Here is a 23,139-nt window from a genome sequence, read left to right on the forward strand (position 1 = left end):
TATCTGATCTAGTGAAACAGCAACCAACATTAGCTTCTAGCCACATGAAGACAATCTCCAATGACATTACTGGTGTCAGCTAAACCTCTGCCAGTTTGTCTTCTCCGTCCATTTTTAAATAAATGTGTGACTATCTCAATTAGGAAATCTTGAAGTCTCTATGATGAGGCAGTTTTGGTGCTCATTTTCAGTGCCCTGCATTTGCTGTACTTAAAATAGACACTTGTACCAATGTCCTTTCTATTACCCCAAGGGGAAAAAAAATCACATACACACCAGTCCTTTTTCTTTCAGCTCACAGAGAAGCAACTTGATCCAAGCAGTGTTGAAACCTGAGTAGGTCACTGTACACCACGATAAAATTCCCTAATCCCTGAGCCAACTCTCCCTAAGGGGGGCCTCCTCCTGATCCTCCACTTCCCAGGCTGACTTTTGCATTCGCTCTCTCCTCTTTCCCCCTTTCATTTCCCCTACCTTCAAGCCTTGATACGTGATCCCCGGTGGGGGCTCAGGTTTCCGTTTTTACAGCTTAGGCCGGGCTAGCTGTATACATTCCTTTCTTTCTGCCGGGCAGTGATTACTTACCAGAGCTTAGTTTACGCTGGTCCAGATGAAAGCCGTTCAGATGAAGGCAAACACAGCCAGGCAGCTCCAGCAGCACCGATACGAAGCTGCACAAGGCCACATTGTGTTCTCGGTGACATTTTGTTGCACATATTTTTACATAGGGCAATCAACTTGTTGCATTACTCTACAATTTAGGTTTGGGGAAATGGAGAGGCAGTAATACCAGGAGGTTTGGGGAGGGGCTTTATGGATGTGGTTATTAATATTAAAAGCATAAAATATTGATGAGTTCAAGATAACCCACCTTTTGACTTTGAGAAATCACTTTAAAAATGAGAACTTTGGGCGCTATTATATTAGAAGAATGCATACTGAAGAATTGCTCTAGAAATGGGATTTCATCATTCACTGGCGTGCTGTGCACTGACCTGACTAAAGATTTTGACCTGGGGTCTCTTACACATTGTTCCAAACTAGGGAAAAAATATGGATCCTTCAAGCAATTGAATTATTTGCTGCATAAAACTTCTTATTTAATGCTACTCTGTACTGAAATGACAAGGATTAAAACTTCAAATAGTAGATGGCGATTTGGAAGAAAAATAACATTTTAAAAAGAGGAAATTCTGTGCACGAAGGTTAATTCCATACTTAGTCCTGCAGCACTGGCTAAAAATTGTGTAATTTTTCCCCTTCACACAATGTTGTTTTTGTTTCTTCCTCACCAGTTCAGACAAACATCTGTTATACTGTAGAAGGACAACTATCTCCCAAACCACGGAGTGCTCCTGCAGCCAAAGTCAACAACGTGAGCCCCAAGCATCGAGCACAGTCAGCCTTTATATCCAGCCGGGATAACATTTCACATGTTTTGATTAAAATTAGCTAATTTGTAATCCTAGAACCTATGAAACTTAAAAGCTGCCATCCATATAGATCACATTAGGCAGAGTGTTTTAAAGGGCCAGTGCACACTGTGATTTCTTGGTGGCTTCACCTCCCTCCTCTTCCTCCAAGCCCAATCTAAAATGAAACAGAAAAGTAATCTGGAAATGCAGGACAGGAGGGAAGGGTGAGTGAGGAAGAATGGTTATCCTAAACTGAATTCCAGCCCCCATGGGAAGACAACTCCTACCAGTATCTTCACAAAAAAAAACAAAACTATCAATGGAATCAGTGGTGGTTTCCATCACAAGGAATGGCACTGATTTCTAAGGCAAATCTTCCTTAACTCTCCTTGGACTGAAGCTGCACCGCACGCTTCCAGGTGCTAAGTTCCTCACCCAGAAATCAAAAAACTCTTATTCCAAAACGTTGATTGCTACAGACATTTTCTGAAAGAAAGGAACGCTAACCATACACACCTAGGTACTATATGATAATATAAATAGTATTATTATCCATGGGCCCCTTTCAAGGCACTCTCTAGAATATGCTTGTTCTAATCAAGACGATGTCAAATTGCAATAGATTTTACTTAGTTGCTTGCCATTTTCCTCGTTTGTCTTTTAAATACCAACTTAACCAACCAGACCAAATCAGTGGGCAGTGTTAAGGATTCTATGCAGAAGATGTGGAACACCAAGAGGGCTGCAGAATGAAAACCAAAGTCCTCCCTGAAATCTGCTACTTGCTTGTAACTCACAGAAAGACAAAAATTACAAATAAAACATTAAAAATAAAAATCAAGGGAGACTCGTGAAATCAACACAAAACAAAACCCTCACCGGGCAAAAGCTGCAACTTCATGGAAAATAAGTTGGTGGGGGTGAAGGGGGACGAGGGGGATCCGGAGCTGAGCGGGGCTCTTGTGCAATCACTCCAACGCGAACAGCTGGAGCGCCAGGCTGCCGCGCTCGCCACCTCTGGAGCACCGCTGGCCTGGCGGGGAGCCCGGCCTCGCCAACAGCACTCCGGGCCGGCCTTTCCGAACAATGGGCAGGCGCTCTGCGAAGGCCGCCCCTCAGACAGCTATCTTTTCAGCAGGGCTTGCCCGGGTCTGCTTAAACTGGGAAGTGAAGCATGCAAAGGCTGAGAGGGAGGCGGAGGCAACCTAGTGAGAGGAGCTAGCAGGGGCTGGCGAGGCGAACCGGCCGTCAAAAACGGTACCTAGACCCGCGCCGCTCGGGCCACAACTCGCCACGGCACTGACAGCCCCTTTACACCGATGCAGCAGGCTACTAGGAAGCGGTACGGAGGAACCGGGAGATGAACTAGGAAGAGGGGGGTGGAATCGAGCGCTCCCGGGGTACCCTTGGCTCGGCGGCTTCCTAACTTTGGAGGGATCCGGGGATGGCTGCCGAAGAAGAGGGGAAAAAAAACTACCCCACCGACCAGGAAAGCCTCTTCACCATACCCACCCTCAACTTGGGCTCCGGGTCCCCTCCTCCCTGAAACGCGCCTGTCCCAAACTGGGGTTTATAAGGTTAAAGAGTCTGTGGTTTCCCGGTCGCCCCTCACCCCCACCCCCATCAAATCCGAGGCAGGCAAATCTCCGGGATGCAGCCCGACAGTTGGCCTCTGTTTTGCACCTGGAGGAGGAGCTGAGTCGTTCAGGGCATCCTACGGAAACTGACAAGCGCTCCTCTTACACCCCCTCCCCCCTCCCAAAAAAATCCATACAACAGCCCAAAGGGAGCGGGCGGAAGAAAGAGCTCAAGCTCTCTGGTCCCGAAGTCCAAAAAATACCTTCATTTCCTCATTGATCTCCCTTTTCACTGGGTGAGCCGGTTTCCTGCTCCTTTTATTTTCCGGAGGTCTCCCTTCTTTCTCCATTTCTGCCATGTTTTTGTGTCTGGTTTCGGTGGAGATGAAATGGCTGCTGCCGCCGCCGGCGGTGGTGGTGGTGGTGGTGGCGGTGGTGGAGGTGGTGCTGATGGTGGCGGTGCTGGCGGAGGTAGCGGTGCTGGCGGGGCCGGGGCCGGGGTTGGGCGCGGGGCTGGGCGGGGGAGGAGGGGAGGCAGGCTCCGGAGAAGCGCGGTCTCTTCTAGCGGCGGAGAACGTCAGTGGCTGTCAGAGGGAAAGGTAGCTCGAGGGGTCTCGGGGATGCCGCCGCCGCCGCCGCTCCGGCTCCCGCCACCGCCGCCGCCAACGCCGCCGCTGCCGCCAACGCTGCCGCTGCCGCCGCCGCTGCTTCTGCTGCTCCCGCCGCCGCTCCCGCCGCCAACGCCGCCGCCGGGCTGCATCCTCGGTGCCCCGTGGAGTCGTCAGCCATCTTCCGGCGCTCTGTCCGTCTGCATGGGCGAGGGGGACGAGGGCCCGGCGCGGAGACAGCGGCTCTGGGCGTGCGTGCGTGGATGTGTGTGTGTGTGCGTGTGTGTGTGTGTGTGTGTGTATGTGTGTGCGCGCCCGGGAGAGCGCGCCAGCCCAGGCACCCAGCGCCTCCCGCGAGCCGAGCCGGGGGCGGGCCGGGGGCCGGCGCCGGGAGCAGGGGGCGGGCGGGGGAAAGGTAGTGGGGGGGGCGCTAGGACAGCCCCCAGCTCCCGAGCGGGCGTGGCTTCCACCGTCACAGTAGACGCGGATGCTGCGCGGCTCCGGGGGGCTGCTCGCGGCCGCCGGGCTCATCCGAGGCCGGCCCGGGCGGGACACGGCGCCCCTCGCGGCCGCTACCTCGGTACGATGCCCCCCCGGGGCCCCGCTCCGACCCCGGCCGCCCCCTTCAGCTCCGTGATGAGCTCTCGGATGGGCTTGGAGTTGGGTTTTGAGCCCGAACTGGAAGCTGCTTAGGAAAAATGAATGGGGTTGCGGGGAGGAGATAGGGCGGTGGGAGGGCGTGGGGACCAGAGGTCGCGTTGATAGAAGGCCGCTTTCCGCCCCCTGCCCAGAAGAAAGCAGACTGAGCTCGCCCCCTTCGGATGGCAAGGTCGGGGTCTCGGGAAAAGCAAACCACAGTCCTGACCTCCCCACAGCTGTCGGGGACAGTGTCGCCTTCTGGGGGCCACCTCAGGGCTCTGGAGGCTGGAGGCCCCTTGGAGATCCCTGCGCCTTGCTCGGCTGGTCCCCAACGCGGCGCGGGTGACGACTGCGCTTGCAAGAAAGCTTTTGCCTCCCAATGAACCACTTAGAAGTAGGACATCTCGGCCTACAGCTCCCTGCTCTTTCTTTTCTTTCTTTTCCCTCCAGTTCTCGCTCACACATACATACACACACACGTGTGTTTGTCTCACTACAAAGTTAACAGCGTTACCCCGTGCGCACCCGTCTCCCGGTGCGCTTGATATAAACCACCCCCCCAAGATTAGGTGCCGCTGGGAGTGCAGCGTCCCGCGTGGGGTTCCATTCTCCAGAGACCAGGACTACCTGGCCACCTCCGGCGGGACCGTCCCCACCCGCTGGGTGACTCTTTGCCCTCGACTGCCCTGCGCGCATCTTCTCTCAAGTCGACCTCGCTCCCCCTGCGCTCGCGCGCCTCCCCTTTGGCCCTCTGCGTCCACGCCCGGGGCCAGGCTCGGATGGCGTTTGTCCCTCTTTGGGTCGAGGCAGTGGCCTAAACGGTTTGATGAGTTTTCGGTGAGACACGCAGCTCTAAACGCCTCGTACACGCGGCGGGGGACAAGCTGAGGTTCCCGGCTTCGGTTTCCCGCGCCGCGACACTTCGTAATTACCTGACACAATGCGATATGGGGGTGTCCATTGTTCCATTCAGTGTTATTGTAGAGTGTGCACTGTGACAGTGGTGGAACTTAAAATTGCACAATTAAAATTTTTTTTTTTTTTTACTAAATTTTTACTAAAAGAATGAATTCGGTGTGCAGGATATGAGTAAGCTTTCCATTAAAATCTCAGTTTGGCCTGTCAAACGAGGCTCATCCTGGGTATTACGCTGCCTAATTTGCATCTTGGCATTGTTTTTTTTTTTTTTTTTTTAAACGTCGAATTAGAGCTCTTTGGGAGCGTACTCGGGAGGACTGAGTACCTCCACGTTGGCTATTTTTCCGTTTAGCATCGTTTTGTTTCGTAAAGGTCAAATTACAGATGCTTGGGCGTGTACCCAGGAGAGCTGAGCACCTCCTTTCGTCTCTTCTCTTCCCTGTCTGGAGAAAGAGGAGAAGCCGCACCCCGCTCCGCGTGGCTCGTGGATCCCAGGCGAGCCAAGAGGCCAGAGGCAGCGGGGCCAAACCGGGCTCCGCTCCTGCAAGGGGTCCATGCGAAACCCTTGCCCCAAGGAAAGAGAAAAATCCTGGGGCGGTTATCCCGGACGAGAAAAACTCAAGAGGACCGTTGAAGTATTAGGGAGTGCTCTGCAGTACAAGAGTTGGAGGTTTTTTACGGTAGCCTCTGGGAGCGTACCCAGGTATACACCGGTTTTGAGCCCAAGTGCTGTGGCCAGCTAGGGCCAGGAGTCCTCAGGAACCCACAGTGGGACCCAAGACCATCCAGACAGCGAGAATACCGGGAGGAGCCAAAACCTGTTTGCGCTAACCCCCGCCCCCTTCCTGGAACGCTAACACAACATTCTCATTTTTAAATGAGTGTGTGAGAGTGGGTGTATTTCTCAGTGAGAAATAAGCATCCTAATGCCATTGCTGGAAGAGAGAGAAGAAGAAATCTTTTTGATTTTTCAAACTGAATTTCATCCAAAACATCTGATAAATAGGATGTGGGTTGGAGTTAGTTTTCTCTGTTTTGTCCTCTCGGTTTTTAATGAGAAGTAGTGAGAAAACTTTTTTTTTTTTTTTACTTTTAAATAACTGTGGAAAGGTATGTTGTAAAGTGTACACAGAAAAAAGCTTTTTGTCTTCTGGAGACATATTTAAGTCCCCTCTGTTTCCTTTGGTGCCAGAACCATTACAATTGATTCACAGTTGTTTAGTTGATATCAAATAACAGGTTATATACCCCAAGTCCTAAGATACAGTTTCACAAGTTAAGAATAAAATAAACAGAAAAGGTGAACTGTAGCCCAGAGTTATATTTAGAGGCAGCTACACTTCCTTTAAAGAAAATTACTTGCTCTGCCATAGTTCAGGCATTTAATACAAATAATCATATTAATCAGCCACCTGTTCCTTCACAGGCACATGTCTTCCAGAAAACTGAGGTGAGAACATCAAATTAGAATCCACAATGCATGTCATCATTGACAGAATGAAAGCTCATAAAGTATGTGTGAGGAGAGTTTTAGTCTTGAATAAACCTCAGAAGTTATGATTTTTACATCTTAGCAAAGACAACATGTAGTCAAAGTTGCTCTGTCATGTCTGACTCTTTGCAACCCCATGAACTGCCAGGCTCCTCTGTCCATGAAATTCTCCAGGCAAGTATACTGGAGTGAGTAGCCATTCCCTTCTCCAGGGGATTGAACCCAGGTCTCCCCCATTGCAGGAAGATTCTTTGCCATCTGAGCCACCAGGGAATAGATGAAGACAATTATATAATGGGTTGCTGTTTTATGAATTTGGATATTATCATGAGTCCAATAATGTTCCCTGGATAACTTCAGACACTCTGTAAGAGTATAACCCAGTGTGGACAGGACAATCTCTTACTTATCTTGGAAGAGCCACCCTTTATTCTATGAATTACCTTTATGCTTCCCAATCATTAGCGCCCTCTCTCTTTCACACACACACAGACACTCAAGCGCACATCCAAGACAAACCCTGAAAGAAAAATTCCCTTTACTAGCCCTGCCAGTCACCAAAATAGGCACAAGATTGACCTTTCATTACATTCATTCCTCAGATACATTTTTATGACTTTTACTCTTCAAGGTCGCTCTTAATGTTCATTCTAGCCTGATAAATCCAGAAAATACTTCAGAGAGTAGATAGGAAGAAGACCCCAGTGTGATTTGCCTTCAGCCCTCAACCTCTCAATCTGCTTCTTTGTTATCTCCAAGAACACCTAACTCAGAGGCCTAGTCTTCATGACTTAAAAGAAATTAATAGATATTTGCTGATTGATTAGTATGATATAATAACAAACTTACTTTTGTATATTGTCTAAAATTAATGCTCATTTTGAACAAGCTCTGTAATCTAACCAAATGTGGAGACTAAAATATGTGGGAAAATTACTATGCTGAACACATTATAAGAATTATCTCATCTAATATCCACAGAACCCTATAAGGCAGCATGTACTGTGATCCCCATTTTACAGATGAAGAAACTAAGGCTTGCATAAGCTGAGTTAAGCTAGTAAGTATTGGGATTTGAATCTATAACTTTCTTTTCAACTCTGGATTTGGAGTTCTTGACACTATGCTAATCTACTTTGACATATTCCTTTTGACAATTTGTATTTTGTATAATCTAAGGCCCACATTTTTCAAATTTTAACATCTCTGAAATTGTGACATATCTTATAAGACTTCTTTAAATTATAAGTAACAACAGCTCCCCCCGCCCCCGTCACGTTGGTATATGAAGAAATCACATATTTTCCAAAACAGTGGTGTATTTGGTTATGGTAGGTTATGCTTCAATATCAAATATCAGAAAATCTAAGAGTCTTAAAACAAGATCAGTTTGGGACTTCTCTGGTGGTCCAGTGGTTAAGACTCCACACTCTTTATGTGGGGGGCCCAGGTTCGATCCCTGGTCAGGGAACTAGATACCACATGCCTCAACTAAAGATCCTGCATACCACAACTAAGACTGTGCAGCCAAATTAAAACACACACACACACACACACACACACACACACACACATGCACACACACACAGGAGAGGCTTATACTACTTGCTCACACAAAGTTTGCTGAAGATCTGTGTGACCCTCCAGCGGGCACTGCATCTTTGTACCAGTATGTACTTCCTGTAGCTACAAAGTAGAAGGTAAAACCTTGGAGGATCTCACACAGCAATTAAATGCTCCAGCTTAGCAGTGACATAGGTCACTTCTGCCTACAAATCATTGACTAGAATTAGTCACATGGCTCTGCCCAACTGCTAGGGAAGCTGGGAATTGAATCTACCACATTCTCCAGAGTGAAGAGCCGGATATGGGCAAGCATTTATGAAATATGATCATTAGAATCAGTTAATGTAAATATCATGGATCTATTTTAATAAAACCAATGAGCAACAGTTGGCCTATGATCTGTTATATCCATCATAAGTGCACTTTCAAAATTCATGTTCATGCTTAACTTCAAAGAACAAAATTCAGAATTCTTCAAAAAGAACGTTATGAAACAGCATAACTATAATTCAGGAAGTCTACAGGTGAGCCTCAGGGCTTTGGAACCTTCTAAAAGGATATACCAAATCATCAGTGCATTGTTTCTGAGGAATGGGTCATTCTCAATTGGGATTCATGATTTATTCATTCCTTTATTCAACAACTATGTGTTGAGAGCCCAGTATATTCCAGGCATGATGTTCTGAGTTCCTGGGATCCAGCAGCAAAGATGACACACAAATTCCCAAATCTCATTAAGTTTATAATCTGCAAAGGGGACAATAAATAATAATTTAAAAAGAGACAATTTTAGATTCAGATAGGTGAGAAAAAAGGACTTTGTGATAGGAACTGGAATTGAAAAAAGAGGTTGGGGTCTACTTTAGCTAAATAGTCAAGATTAACCTTTAGGAGGGAATATTTGATCTGAAATAGGAAAGATGAGAGGGACTGCCTCTGCAGAGGTCTTAGAATCCTTGAGAAAAGTGTTCTGGTTCAAATTCTAAAAGAGCTGAAGAATGCACTCAGTACACTGGAGACGTTGAAAGTGTCTGGACCATGGAGAGTAGTAGGAGAGGCAGTGAAAGAGGAAGGCAGAGGCCTAATGTGCTGGGGCCTGTAGGTAAGGGATGGATAAGAGATCAGGATTTGCTAGGTTTGGAGTCTGAAGGTAGAGGGCACAGAGTAGAGGTGAATCATGCCTCCTGCCTGAGATGGAGCCCAGAACAGCACCTGTGCAGCATGGCACAGCCAGGCACAGTGCGGGTAGGCACAGTGGTGTGCAGGAACCCGGACAGAAGGTTCTGGGGTTGCTATAAATACCCTCCACTCACCATAGTGTGCGTTTCATGTGTGCCTGAGAGTAGAGTAGGTGTGGCTCTGAGAGACTGCAGAATTTTTTTTTTTAATTTATACATAATCTTGTATTGGAGTATAATTGAGTTACAATGTTTTATTGGTTTCTAGTGCACAGCAAAGTGACTCATTGTACATATATATAGTCTTTTTCATATTCTTTTCCATTATGGTTTCCTACAGGATATTGAATATAGTTCCCCATGCTATACCAGGAGGACATTGTTGTTTGTCTATTTTATATATAGTAGTTTGTATCCGCTAATCCCAAACTCCTAATTTATCTGTCCCCCTACCCCTGTCTGTGAGTTTGTTTCCCTTTTGTGAATAAATTCATTTGTATCATATTTTAGATTCTGCATACAAGTGATATCACATGGTATTTGTCTTTCTGTTTTTGACTTACTTCACTTAGTCCATCCATGTTGTTAGAAATGGCGTTAATTCACTTATGGCTGAGTAACATTTCATTGTAGTATGGAATATTATACCACCTCCTTCTTTGTATATTCATCTGTTGAAGGGCATGTAGGTTGCTTCCATGAGACTACAGAGTCTAAGTAGACCTGCCCCTAAAATGTTTGATCAGAGACTCCACTAGGACTTCCACATCAGAGGAGGCCAGCTGGAGAGGTGACTGTGGCTGAGGAGTGAATGCTACCCACTCACCCACCCCCCTGTCATGTAGATGCCAGCCCAGTGAGAAGAGTGTAGGGGTGGACACAAGAGAAGATTAAATCAGCTGAGATTATCTGGAGGTTTCATTTCCACCTCCTAGCATAGAAGTCTTGTGAAACAGATGTTGGGTTCAGTTATAAAGAAATGAAGTTTCAGTTCAGTTCAGTCAGTTCAGTTCAGTCGCTCAGTCGTGTCTGACTCTGTGACCCCATGAACTGCAGCACGCCAGGCCTCCCTGTCCATCACCAACTCCCGGAGTCCACCCAAACCCATGTCCATCAAGTTGGTGATGCCATCCAACCATCTCATCCTCTGTCGTCCCCTTCTCCTCCTGCCCTCAATCTTTCCCAGCATCAGGGTCTTTTCCAACGAGTCAGCTCTTCACATCAGCTGGCCAAAGTATTGAAGCTTCAGCTTCAACATCAGCCCTTCCAGTGAACACCCGAGACTGATCTCCTTTAGGATGGACTGGTTGGATCTCCTTGCAGTCCAAGGGACACTTCAAGAGTCTTCTCCAACACCACAGTTCAAAAGCATCAATTCTTCTGCGCTCATCTTTCTTTGTAGTCCAACTCTCACATCCATACATGACTAATGGAAAAACCATAGCCTTGACTAGACTGAACTTTGTTGGCAAAGTAATCTCTCTGCTTTTTAATATGTTGCCTAGGTTGGTCATAACTTTCCTTCCAAGGAGTAAGCGTCTTTTAATTTCATGCCTGCAATCACCATCTGCAGTGATTTTGGAGCCCAAAAAAATACTCAGCCACTATTTCCACTGTTTCCCCATCTATTTGCCATGAAGTGATGGGACCGGATGCCATGATCTTAGTTTTCTGAATGTTGAGCTTTAAGCCAACTTTTTCACTCTTCTCTTTCACTTTCATCAAGAAGCTCTTTAGTTCTTCTTCACTTTCTGCTATAAGGGTGGTGTCATCCGGCAATCTTGATTCCAGCTTGTGCTTCTTCCAGCCCAGCACTTCTCATGATGTACTCTGCATAGAAGTTAAATAAGCAGGATGACAATATACAGCCTTGACGTACTCCTTTTCCTATTTGGAACCAGTCTGTTGTTCTATGTCCAGTTCTAACTGTTGCTTCCTGACCTGCATACAGATTTCTCAAGAGGCAGGTCAGGTGGTCTGGCATTCCCATCTCTTTCAGAATTTTCCACAGTTTATTGTGATCCACACAGTCAAAGGCTTTGGCATAGTCAATAAAGCAGAAATAGATGTTTTTCTGGAACTCTCTTGCTTTTTCCATGGTTCAGCAGATGTTTGCAATTTGATCTCTGGTTCCTCTGCCTTTTCTAAAACCAGCTTGAACATCAGGAAGTTCATGGTTCACATATTGCTGAAGCCTGGCTTGGAGAATTTTCAGCATTACTTTATTAGCGTGTGAGACGAGTGCAATTGTGCGGTGGTTTGAGCATTCTTTGGCATTGCCTTTCTTTGGGATTGGAATGAAAACTGACCTTTTCCAGTCCTGTGGCCACTGCTGAGTTTTCCAAATTTGCTTGCATATTGAGTGAAGCACTTTCACAGTGTCATCTTTCACATGTAGCAAATACCTGAAGTTTTTACATTGATACTTATAGCTCACACATATATTTTACGCTATAACTCAAATCTGCTTTTAAACAATTTTTAAAGGAAGTTTTCTGACTCCTGAAGTAAATTTTGTGCATTATCTGCCTGATTATTTACTATCTAAAATGTATCACCCAAACCAGAATGGCTTTCCTTGAGGGTATGGCCTTAATATCATAATAAGACCAACTTAAACATAGAACATTTTCAATAATTATCCCAAATTTCTTGTAAATACAAATTTCAACTTAGTATCTGAGTTATCTTGAATTGTCATTGCCTTCCCCAATGAAATCCGTTGATGAAATCAGGTCTCTTCTCTGTATTAGATTTGCTGCTGCTAAGTCACTTTAGTTGTGTCCGACTCTGTGCGACCCCATAGACGGCAGCCCACTAGGCTCCTCTGTCCCTGGGATTCTCCAGGCAAGAATACTGGAGTGGGTTGCCATTTCCTTCTCCAATGCATGAAAGTGAAAAGTGAAAATGAAGTCTCTCAGTTGTCCCCGACTCTTAGCGACACCAAGGACTGCAGCCTACCAGGCTCCTCCGTCCATGGGATTTTCCAGGCAAGAGTACTGGAGTGGGGTGCCATTGCCTTCTCCGTAGATACTAATGTAGATATAATAATATCGTATTTCCTTTAGACAATCAAATGCCATTAAAATGATTAGCCCTCTTACAATCTGATGTTGAGTTGTATCATCAACAATCATGTCTTGAAGTCCTGCTAGAGCCAAGTATTTTGCACAAATTGTGTCAATTATTTCTCACAAGCATTCTTAAGAGTGTAATTGTTCCGTTTTACACCTTAGGAGACCGAGGCTGAACTCAAGGTCACACTAGGAAATGGCTGATCCAGAAAAACATCTTCAGTTGGCCAACTTGCAGACAGGTGAGGTATGCTGCCACCTACTCCACACTCTGCTCTTCTCTGCTCAGCACTTCTATCACTTTTTTTGGGGAAAAGAGAATATGCAGATACAGTAAATAATTCTAATTCCTACTTTATTCTAATTTACACCTGGATGTTATAGGAATTAAAATATCCATGACCAATACTCAACCTTTCAAAAATAACATACTACACTGTAATATTCTCAAACCAAATATGGTATTCAGTGAATGGTTACAGAGAATTGATATCTATGTTTTGACCCACCTCCTTTGAGAAACATTACATGTTGTAAGAAACATTTTTCTTTCACAGAAAAATTGTCTCCAATGTGCTATTGAGCCATAAGTTGTTTCTTTATTGCATCCCAGAGGGAAGAAGTTGAGTGGAAAAGATTCCACAGTTTAACTATGAGAGGACATTACACATTTCAGTGGAAGAAAAAATTTTTCATCAAAAGCTAAGTAGATAAATTAAAGATGCTATAATAAGTCTTGGGATATATGTTGTGCATTTGTTTTGCCTTGTTTTTTAAATCCATTAAAGTTACTAAATCTGTATACCAGATGCTGAAGTAGGACTCACTCAACTCAGTTTTGCCTTTCCCATCTGAAGTTAGTCAGTCTTTAGGGCAGCTTATTGCTTTTGGAGTCTGGAGGTGAGGGAGAGCTGGCAGGGACAGACGGAAGGGAAGAGAGAAGATCCAGGGACAGTGACTGCAGGCTGCGCTCCCCGAGGAAGTCTCGGGATGTACAATATGGGAAAGTGCCCAAGTCCTAAGCTGGAAAACAAAGCAAAACCAAACCAAACCCCAGCATGGGGAAATAAAAGGAAGTTCAACACTGAACAGAGTGTGCACACGAGCATCTCTTTATGTGAAGAGCAGTAGAGTTTTGTGGCCTGAACACACAATTACATAGAATTTAGTAATACAAAAGCTACTATTTATTGAATGCTTTTTAATAAATAGGACTTTAATAAGTAGTACTGTGCTTAATATCTTAAAGAAATTATTTTATTCGATCCTCACACAGTTGACACAATTACAGACTGTGTCCCATTTTGTAGATGAGGAAATGGAAACATTAAGCAGTTGCCTACTAAGTGGGCCAACAATCTGACCAGAATCCAGAATTCTTCCTGCCACCTTGCAATACCAATGGTTTTGATGAGGGTTCTTGCTTGCAAGCAACAAAATGAGCTCTTACTATCTAAAGGAAACAAAATGTTGAAGGAAAGGGGGCTCATAGAATCTGAGAGGCTGGAAGAACAGGCTTGGGAAACAAGGCAGGACCCAGGACCCAAGGAGGCCAGGCCATAGGAACACTCTATCCAAGATGCCACCATCTCTGCTTCTGCTGTACCACACCTTCTAGAAATGACTACTGGACATCATGCTGACCCCTTGAACTGCTCCAGATGCTCCTCCTTCATCTCGGAGTGCACGGGCCTGTGTGGGAGGGTCCATGGCCCAGCACTGGGGCCCCTGCTCCATATTCCAGGATGAGGGGAGAGTGAGATTCAGTCTGTTTGGCATCTACAGTGGAAAGTGAGGTCTTATATCCCAAGATCACATGCAATGAAGAATTCCCCTAAACACAAGGACAGATGGATTTTGACAGCCAAAGGAATGTTATAATGTCCTTCCAGACTACCCGCTGTAGCCGCTTTGTAGCAAATCATTCCATTAGGAAAGTAAATGTAGGGCTGTTAAAATAATTTTGAAAGGTCAGGCAAAGGTGGAATTATGCAAACATTAAATATTGCAAATCAAAACCTGACTGACCTAGAATTTCATCCTAATAGATTTATCTGCAATCTCTAAATGCAAACTTAAAAAAGACAAATTTGATAACCCATATGCTAAACAGCAATTAATTGGAATGTTTAGGGAATGGAATAGTTCTTGTTAACTTAAATTTCTAACTAAAAGTGATTAAGCCCCTAAAAAGACCCACAAACCTTTATATTTGAGATCTTGTCACTGCAATTCTTTATAAAATACTTAGATTGTGAAGATTTTTCAATGCCTCAGAATTACTGATGCCACCATATGTGGTTGTAAAGTGCAGTGGGCGTAGATTGCGACAAGTGTGTATAGATCTCAGGGTATACATTCTATATACATTAGGCAAACTTCTGTTTTTTTATTTTAGGCTAATCCTTTTGTAACCTTTTATTAACATTTTTATTTTGTAAAAAAGAATTATCACTTCCTAATGTAAAGGAAGAAATGGCTATATATTCAATTACAAATGCAGAAACATATAGTACCACTTGACCTTGAAAATGTAACGGCCATGAAAGCATCCAATATTAGTTTATTAGCCAAACTTCTGATCGGCTTATGAGTTTGCCTAGGGAGATAAGAAAAAGGGAGACTAATCCTAGTGAAGGATAGAAATGGCAACCATTTGAGTTGGGCCTTGATGGACGATGAGTAGGATATTGACGAGGGAGGGAGAAGGAGGAGTATCCTAGGCAGGAAGAACAATATGAAGAAAGGTGTCAAGGCATGAAAGTGCAAATGGAGCAAAGGGAAGGGGGATAATTCAGTGGGTTTAGGATGAGTGTATTAAAGGGGATCTGTGAGATCACCCCAAAGGTAGGATAGAAACAGATTATCAATGGCTGCAAATGCCATCCTAAAGGAGCTTAAATATTTGCTGAACTAAAATCAAAATTATTTCATAATAAGGTATTATATAGGTATTTTTACATCCATTTTAAGATGAATAAACCAAAACATAAAAATGTTAAGTGATTTGCCTAAAGGCATTCAGCTAGGAAGTAACAGAACCAAGATTTAGATTTAGATCTAGCCTGATTCTGGAGCCTAGGATCTTAACTTTCAACCTATGCGATTTTAACAAACCATACTCCAGAAGGCATTATAAAAGGAAATTTAAAAGCAGTGGTAATTTTACAGTAATAAATAGGACCTGAGGAAAACACGTATGCAAGATAACAGACTATTTTGAGGTTGTAATCAATAAAGATGATTTTCACATTAGCTTTCATAGCTGCAAGAGGTAGTATTATAGGAACCCACAGAAGGATGTGGGTTCATTTATTTTTAGATCCCTCCCACCATACAAATATGTTAACATTATATCTATATAAATACTATCTGTGTTACTTATTTCCTATCTACCTCTTTTGAAAGGGAAATCTCATTTATTCTGGTCATTACAAGTAACCTAATATAAAGGAATTATAAAGTGTCTCCTTGTAAAACACACTTGGGGACTTCAGTGGTAGTCCTAGTAAATCAATATTAAAAATGATGAAATCCAATAAAAACATTAAGTCCAAGTCTTAAGAGGCATGCAAATAGTCTTGTATAAAAAAAACTGAGACATGATTATTAAATATGAGAACCAGGGTGCAAATATCCCCAATAAATCCTTTGGAAATATTTTTAAGAAAGAGACTGTCTCTCTTAGAATCTGAGACAGATGAAAAACAGAAGGGAGTTCTGCACCCAGAGGACTTCAAAGATTGAGATGTTGACCAGTCCATTTGGCTTCAGTGTCTTGGAATGACCACAGACAGGCTGTTTTTTAACTCCCTATGCTTAGTATGGCACAAGTACTTTAGAAGGATTGTTTTTCTTCTTTCTACAGTAGTAAAAGAATCTACTGTCATGAAGTAGACCCTGGGTCAGTGTTACAAGCAAAACCCGCACCTACTATGAGATTCCTACTTCTCACTCTAGCTTTCTCTCCTCTGTTATCATGATGATTTCAATTTCAAACTGCAGCCGTGGTCATTCATTTCCCTTTAGAAAAAGCATGAAGCTGAGACAGCTTCCAAAATATAAAACCAGATACTTAGAACTTAAACTACCCATTTCACATTGTTTGGATCTTAACTTAAATCAACCATGTGAAGACATTCTTGAGACAATTGGAATATTAAGAATTTTGGTCATTTTGTTAGGCGCAATTGTAGTTACTTTTTTTTAAAAAAAAGAAGTCCTACTTTTTATAAATAAATTCTGAAATATTTTGAGGCAAAATAGGATATCCAGGATTTGCTTCAAAATACTCCAGAATTGTTGAGGAGTGAAAAATGTGAATAACTGCCCAAACTGGGTAATAAGCAGATATGGTCTCATTATCCTATTTTTCCTACTTTTGTGTAAAGTTTGAAAACTATAATAGAATGTAATAAAAAGTAAAAAAAAAAAAAAAAACCCATTTAAAAACACCACAAAAAGACCTCTGTAAGAGAAGTCTAATTCAAAAGAGGGCTTCAACAATGAATGGGTTTCTATCTAAAATAAAGTTCTAAGCCATATAACTTGCAACATCTTTAGAACAACTCATGACTATAATATTTGCAAGCAAACAGTATTTCAATCATTTTTGCAGTGTATACATGCTTATCCTATGTGGGTAAATTGCATGCTTTGTTCTGGAGTTAAAAACAGCCATTCTCCTAGAAGTATCAGAAACAAAAGTACTTTATATCTATATTGTTTATTGATTTGAAGTTGGGAGGATCTATGGTTGAATAGTGGAGAATGATGATAGAACAAGGTTTCTATGTGCTGGGCACTAATCTAAGTACTTTACATTTATGAACTCATGAAAATATTCAAAATTACTCATTAATATAGGTAATATTGTTCTTCCCACTTTACTGATGGTAAATGACATATTTTGCCCAGCTTGCACTATTGGTTAATAGCAAAGCTGGGGTTCAAATGCAAGGAATCTGACTCTTGTGTCACAAGCCCTTAATCACTAAGTTCTGTCACTCTCCATGGAAAGAGTGTCTTGTAGAGTTGTTTGTTTAGACTTTGGGGAGCTAGTCTGTTTTATTCTTAGAAAAATAAAGTAACTCTTACTCCCTTTGACATCAGCATATTCTTTTTGTTTTGTTATGCACTTCAAACTTATTACTCCCAACATGGTCATACCAGCCCTATAATATTCAAACATATTTATTACAGATATTTGTTTATGGTGTGATTTCAAAGAAGAGAAACATCACAGCAAGCTGTTTTGATTTAAAGCAGGGTACTTTTGAGAAAGAGGTTCAACACTGTAGTAGTTGACAATGACATCTCTCTTGTGTGGGTGTCAGCTGTTGGGAAATGACCTTAAGTGATTTGTCCTAATCACTTATCACTTTCTCTCAGATGGTCTTTTGCGAGTTCTTTTCAGCCCAGCAAGTTGATATGACTTCCATATTTCCAAGTTTAATAATGGAATCTCTTTCTCATTCTCTCTCTCATTTAGACACATTATTTGGGAAAGAAGAGTTTTTCAAAGATCTATTTATCTATGTGCCACATCACAATAACCTTTGCATATGATGACTTTAATTTGGGGCTTTTTAATCCATGCAGCATAATTAAGAATTTATTTGAAATACCTATGTTATAACCTGAAATAAACTTGGCAAACTACAATTATTCTGCAGTTTTAGTCCATGAATTCAAATTGGCCTACTCCTGAAGCCTCTCCATCCCAATTCCTGGAGGACTTTTAATAGCTATTTCTAGATAAGAATTAGTTTGAGTCTACATGGGGCTTTGTACTGACTTATTTAATTGACTTGATCATTGAACTTATGAAAAGAATGGCTTGACTGACTTCTTTCAGTAAATTTGTGAAAAGTGATTTCTTAGAATTAACTGGCCATACTGATTTGATTGTTCACCCATAGATATCTATTGTTCACCCATCTATCCTTGAATTTTCCATTTTCCAATTTGGGAAGAAAACTGCTTTTTAAGGCAGAGAAAATATTTTCAGGTAAAATATTTTAGGTGTTATATTTATGACTGCAGAGCAGCATCCTGACAAGATTCCTTGACAACTCTGTAATTTGAAGTTGTCAACCTTTATAAATATAATAAATGCAGTATGTCTTAATCCCTTTCTGCCTGATGTTACCTATATATACATTCCATGCAACAAAAGGAGGTTTTTCTCTATATAGAATTCTATTACAATTTCTCTAAAACTTTAGGTAATGTAGTCTGACCTATATATTTATTTTTAAAAAAAGAAACAAAGAAAGAAAATAAATGAGGAAATTAGATATAAGAGAGAGAGAACCAATAAGAAATAATAGGAAAAAAGTTTAGATTACAATTTTTTAAGAATAGTGATGCTCAGCCCTGGCTGCATATTAGAATCTCCTGAGGAATATTTGAAAAATACTGATACCTGGTCCTCAACTCCAGAGATATTGATTCAGTTGGTCATGGGGGCTTTTTGGTCTTCATCAGAAATGTTTAAGTGGCAATGAAGAACTAGCTGAACTTGTAGTCATGGAGACATTCTCTGCGCTGGACTTCCTGCTCTGAAAACACAACTCAAATAACTTCTGAACTTGAGTGTGATGGTGAAGTGAAGATAGGAATGGAGAATAAAGATCCAGTTCATTCATTCATTATTCAACTGGCCAACAAATATTTACATAGTGTCTGTTTTTCAGCAGACACTGTATTAAGACTGAGGATGCAATTACAAACAGAACAGTTAAAAAAGAATTATGAGGTCCTCTCTAAAATCTTCCTTGTGGGCTTAGTGTTTCAACCTATGTTAATGTCAAGATCAATTGGGTTGGCTGGACCAGAGAGACAGAGAATGAAATGATAGTAAGAACCAGATTAGTCTACTAGCTAATTTTTCATAATGGAATAAAGACATTTTGATACTTAGCTGGACCTCAGAGATCATCTCCTTTTTTTTTTTTCAGATGAGTAATTTTAATCTCAGAAGGTTTAATGACTAACCCATGATCATATAGTGATTAGGTCAGAGCTGTATTACTCAGATTGCAAGTCATTTTTAATACTGTCTATGTTCAAGTAAAAACCTTCTCAACAGATTTTTTTTCCATCCTAAGATCCTTAAAGAAAATTGTCTCCCAGAAAGACCCTTTGTAAAAGAAAAGGACCAAGTTCTTCCCCTGCATTGAGCTAATCCTAGTGTGAAATTAACTAGCAGCACTGCTAGTCAATTCAACATTGCTCCTCTGTAGGGCAGCTCAGATGGTGAAGAATCTGCCTGCAACACAGAAGAGCTGGGTTTGATCCCTGGGTCAGGAAGATCCCCTGGAGGAGGGACTGGCAGCCCACTCCAGTATTCTTGCCTGGAGACCCCCATGGACAGAGGAGCCTGGCGGGTTACAATTCATAGGATGGCATTGGAGAAGGAAATGGCAACCCACTCCAGTGTTCTTGCCTGGAGAATCCCAGGGATGAGGGAGCCTGGTGGGCTGCTGTCTATGGGGTTGCACAGAGTCAGACACGACTGAAGTGACTTAGCAGCAGCAGTAACAATTAAACAAAAATGAAAACTACAATGAAGAATTATATATACTTTCCCATATCATCTTTGAAGGTTAAACTGTAAGATGGAAAGGACATTCAGTGATGTGGGAAATGCAGATTACTACTGTAAAGAGATTTCATTATATACCCATTTGTTGGAAATTTAAGAAGTTTGACAATATCAAATGTTGAGAGGGAGTGATCAACTGGATCTCTCATAAATAGCTGGTGGAGGTATAAACTGGAAAAGATACTTTGGAAAACTGGCATTATCTATTAAACTTGAATATTCACATACATTTTTGTGTGTGTGTGTGTGTGTGTGTGTGTGAGCAACCCAGTAATTCCAATGGTAGATGTAAACTCTTAACAGGTGAACCTGGAGACATTTGTAAACCTCTTCATGGCAACATTGTTGTAATAGAAAAAAAAATCTGGAAGAAATCCAAATGTCCATTGACTGGAGAAGGGATAAAGTGTGGTGTTTTCACCCAGTGGATATTATACAGCAGTCAAAACAAATGAACTGTCTCTACAAACATCAGCATGGGTGAATTGCAGCAAAATAATTGAATAAATAAAAATGGTCACAGAAAATTACATCTAGCATGTGTGTGTGTGTGTGTGTATGTTAGTTACTCCATCGTGTCCAACTGTTTGTGACCCCATGGACTGTAGCCCATTAGGTTTCTCTGTCCATGGAATTCTCCAGGCAAGAACACTGTAGTGGGTTGCCATTTCCCTCTCCAACATCTAGCATGGGGCCACCTTTTTTAAGCTAAAAATAACCAAATAATATACTTTTAGGAATACACATAGTGTTAAACTATGTGTTATAAAAATCATGGGAATGATAAATACCAATTGAAGATAAAAATAACCTTGGATTAAGGAAGAAATGAGAATAGTATGGAGGAAGGTCACATAGTCAAAAATAAGCTATTGTCAATATTCGAGTTCTTGTGCTGACAATAGGGTCACTATATATGTTATACAAAGATTTATAGATAATTGTATTAGTTCTTAAATTGTAGCATAACAAACTATCCTATAACTTAGCAACTTAAAAATAGTTATTATTACACATAGTTTCTTAGGTTCTTGGGTCAGGCATCCAGTGCACCTTGGTTGGGTGGTTTGGCTCAGAGTTTCTCATGAGGTTACAGTCAAGCTGTGAGTCAGAGCTGTAGTCTCTGAAAGAGCTGGAGGATCTGCTTCCAAGATGGCTCATTCACATGGCTTTTGGCATAAGGCTCAGTTCCTTGATCCCTGGGCCTTTTCATAGGACTGCTTGTGACTTGCCTTCTTCCACCAGAGCAAATAATGAGAGAGAGACAGAGACAGAGAATATGAGCAATCAAGAGCCCACGAGGGAAGCTGCGCCTGGTCTTCATTGCAGTGTGTGGTACCTTTGTTGTGGCATGTGGGATCTTCAATTGCGCCATGGGGGATCTAGTTCCGAGAGCAAGGATCGAATCCAGCCGCCTGCACTGGGAGCACGGAATCTAATCCAATGGACTGCAGGAAAGTCTCTGCAATGTCTTTCATAAAACTAATAATGAATTAACACATCATCACTTTTGTTGGACTTTATTGATCATTCATACCTACCCTGAGACAAGACGGAAGGGGACCACAGGGTATGACAGGGGTCACTGGATATCATCTTGCAGGGTGCCTACCACCATAATAAAACAAAAAAGAGCAATGCATGGACCAATGATAAAAATGTGTTAAGAAGCAATTATGTGGGAGCTGAGGCTGGAAAATAAACGAATAAATAAACAAATGCATTCAGTTCTGAAGACAACAGGATACAGGGGAAGGAGTGAGATGAGCTTTAATTCTAGCTCTACCACTTCTCAGCTTTCTGACTTTGGGAGATTCATTTGACTTCCTTGCATTTATAAAAAAGGATATTTACTTGCTGCTTTAATTTTTTTATTATGGAAATATTCAATCATACACAAAATTGAATAACAAATACCATATATTTATCATCCTAAATCAACAACTTTGAAAATTTTGGCATACTTGCTTTGTCTATTTTTCCCCTCCTCAAGTGTCTTAAAGTGAATTCTTGACATTGTGTTATTCTATATATTCTATATTCTGTATACTTTAGTATGTATCATTTTAAAATATGGACATTTTTCTTATAGACTCACACATAAGATTAATAATAATTCCTTTGGAATATCTAATATATCAAACCTATGACTTGGAAGTGAAAGTCGCTCAGTTGTGTCTGACTCTTTGCGACCCCATGGAATTCTCTAGGCCAGAATACTGGAGTGGGTAACCTTTCCCTTTTCCACGGGATCTTCCCAACCCAGGGATTGAACCCAGATCTCCCACATTGTAGGCAGATTCTTTACCAACTGAGCCACAAGGGAAGCCTTGAATTTCTTTAAATGTCTCAAAACTTACTTTTTTATAGTTGTTTTTTCAGAATCAGGATCCATACAAGGTTCACACATTATACTTGGTTTGGTATGCCCCTTAGAAATCATTCAATGTAGAAGGAGTCCTTTTACTCATTTCCATCTTAACCTCCTTGTCTTGTTGAATAAATGCTGTCAATTGTCTTGTAGAATATTTTACAAGCAGTTTTAGTCTGTTTGCTTCCTTGTGAGGCTGTCTCACTTGTCCAGCTCCCTTCTATGTTTCTAGAAAATTGGAAGTTAGACCTACACACTTGATGAGATTTAGTTTCAACTATTTGGGAAGAGGGCTTCCCAGGTTCCTCAGTGGTGAAGAATCCATCTGCCAATGCAGGAGACGTGGGTTCGATCCCGGGGTTGGGAAGACCCCCTGGAGAAGGAAATGGCAACCCATTCCAGTATTCTTGCTTGGGAAATCCCATGGACAGAGGAACCTGGCAGACCACAGTCCATGGGGTCAAAAAGAGGTCAGACACAACTCAACGACTAAACAACAACAACATTTAGGCAAGAATATTTCATAGGTAGTTTTGTGCTTCATAATGTGCCACATCAGGAGGAACATCAGTGTGGACTCCCCGCTCCTAGTGATGCTGACATTGGTTAGTGCTTGCAGGTGGTGTCAGCCTGAGCCTCCATTGTGAAGTTTTCTACCAGCCTCTTATCTATTGATGACTGTTACCTGGATC

The 23,139-nt window shown here is 42.3% G+C and overlaps 1 protein-coding gene, 1 long non-coding RNA gene and 1 other non-coding gene across 4 annotated transcripts in view; 2 read left to right on the forward strand and 1 right to left on the reverse strand.

Annotated features, from left to right (window-relative positions):
* Positions 1 to 3,389, reverse strand: part of SOBP (sine oculis binding protein homolog) — a 164,311-nt gene extending 160,922 nt beyond the window's left edge. The window contains 1 exon segment of the mRNA XM_070376515.1: positions 3,256 to 3,389. Within this exon segment, the coding sequence (XP_070232616.1) occupies positions 3,256 to 3,351 (96 nt within the window). The 5' untranslated portion in view covers positions 3,352 to 3,389.
* Positions 3,189 to 21,821, forward strand: LOC138989163 (uncharacterized). Of its 2 annotated transcripts, none has more exons than XR_011465374.1 (3): positions 3,189 to 3,288; positions 12,630 to 12,709; positions 21,322 to 21,821. It is a non-coding gene; the product is annotated as an uncharacterized lncRNA (long non-coding RNA). The 2 variants fall into 2 exon arrangements; XR_011465375.1 differs by lacking the exon at positions 3,189 to 3,288 and adding an exon at positions 7,629 to 7,709.
* TRNAK-CUU (transfer RNA lysine (anticodon CUU)) lies at positions 8,048 to 8,120 on the forward strand. The gene has a single exon. It is a non-coding gene; the product is annotated as a tRNA-Lys (tRNA).
* Positions 21,822 to 23,139: the final 1,318 nt, after the last annotated feature.

Source organism: Bos mutus, chromosome 9 (genome assembly GCF_027580195.1).
Source record: "Bos mutus isolate GX-2022 chromosome 9, NWIPB_WYAK_1.1, whole genome shotgun sequence".
In the NCBI taxonomy this organism is placed as follows: Eukaryota; Metazoa; Chordata; class Mammalia; order Artiodactyla; family Bovidae; genus Bos; species Bos mutus.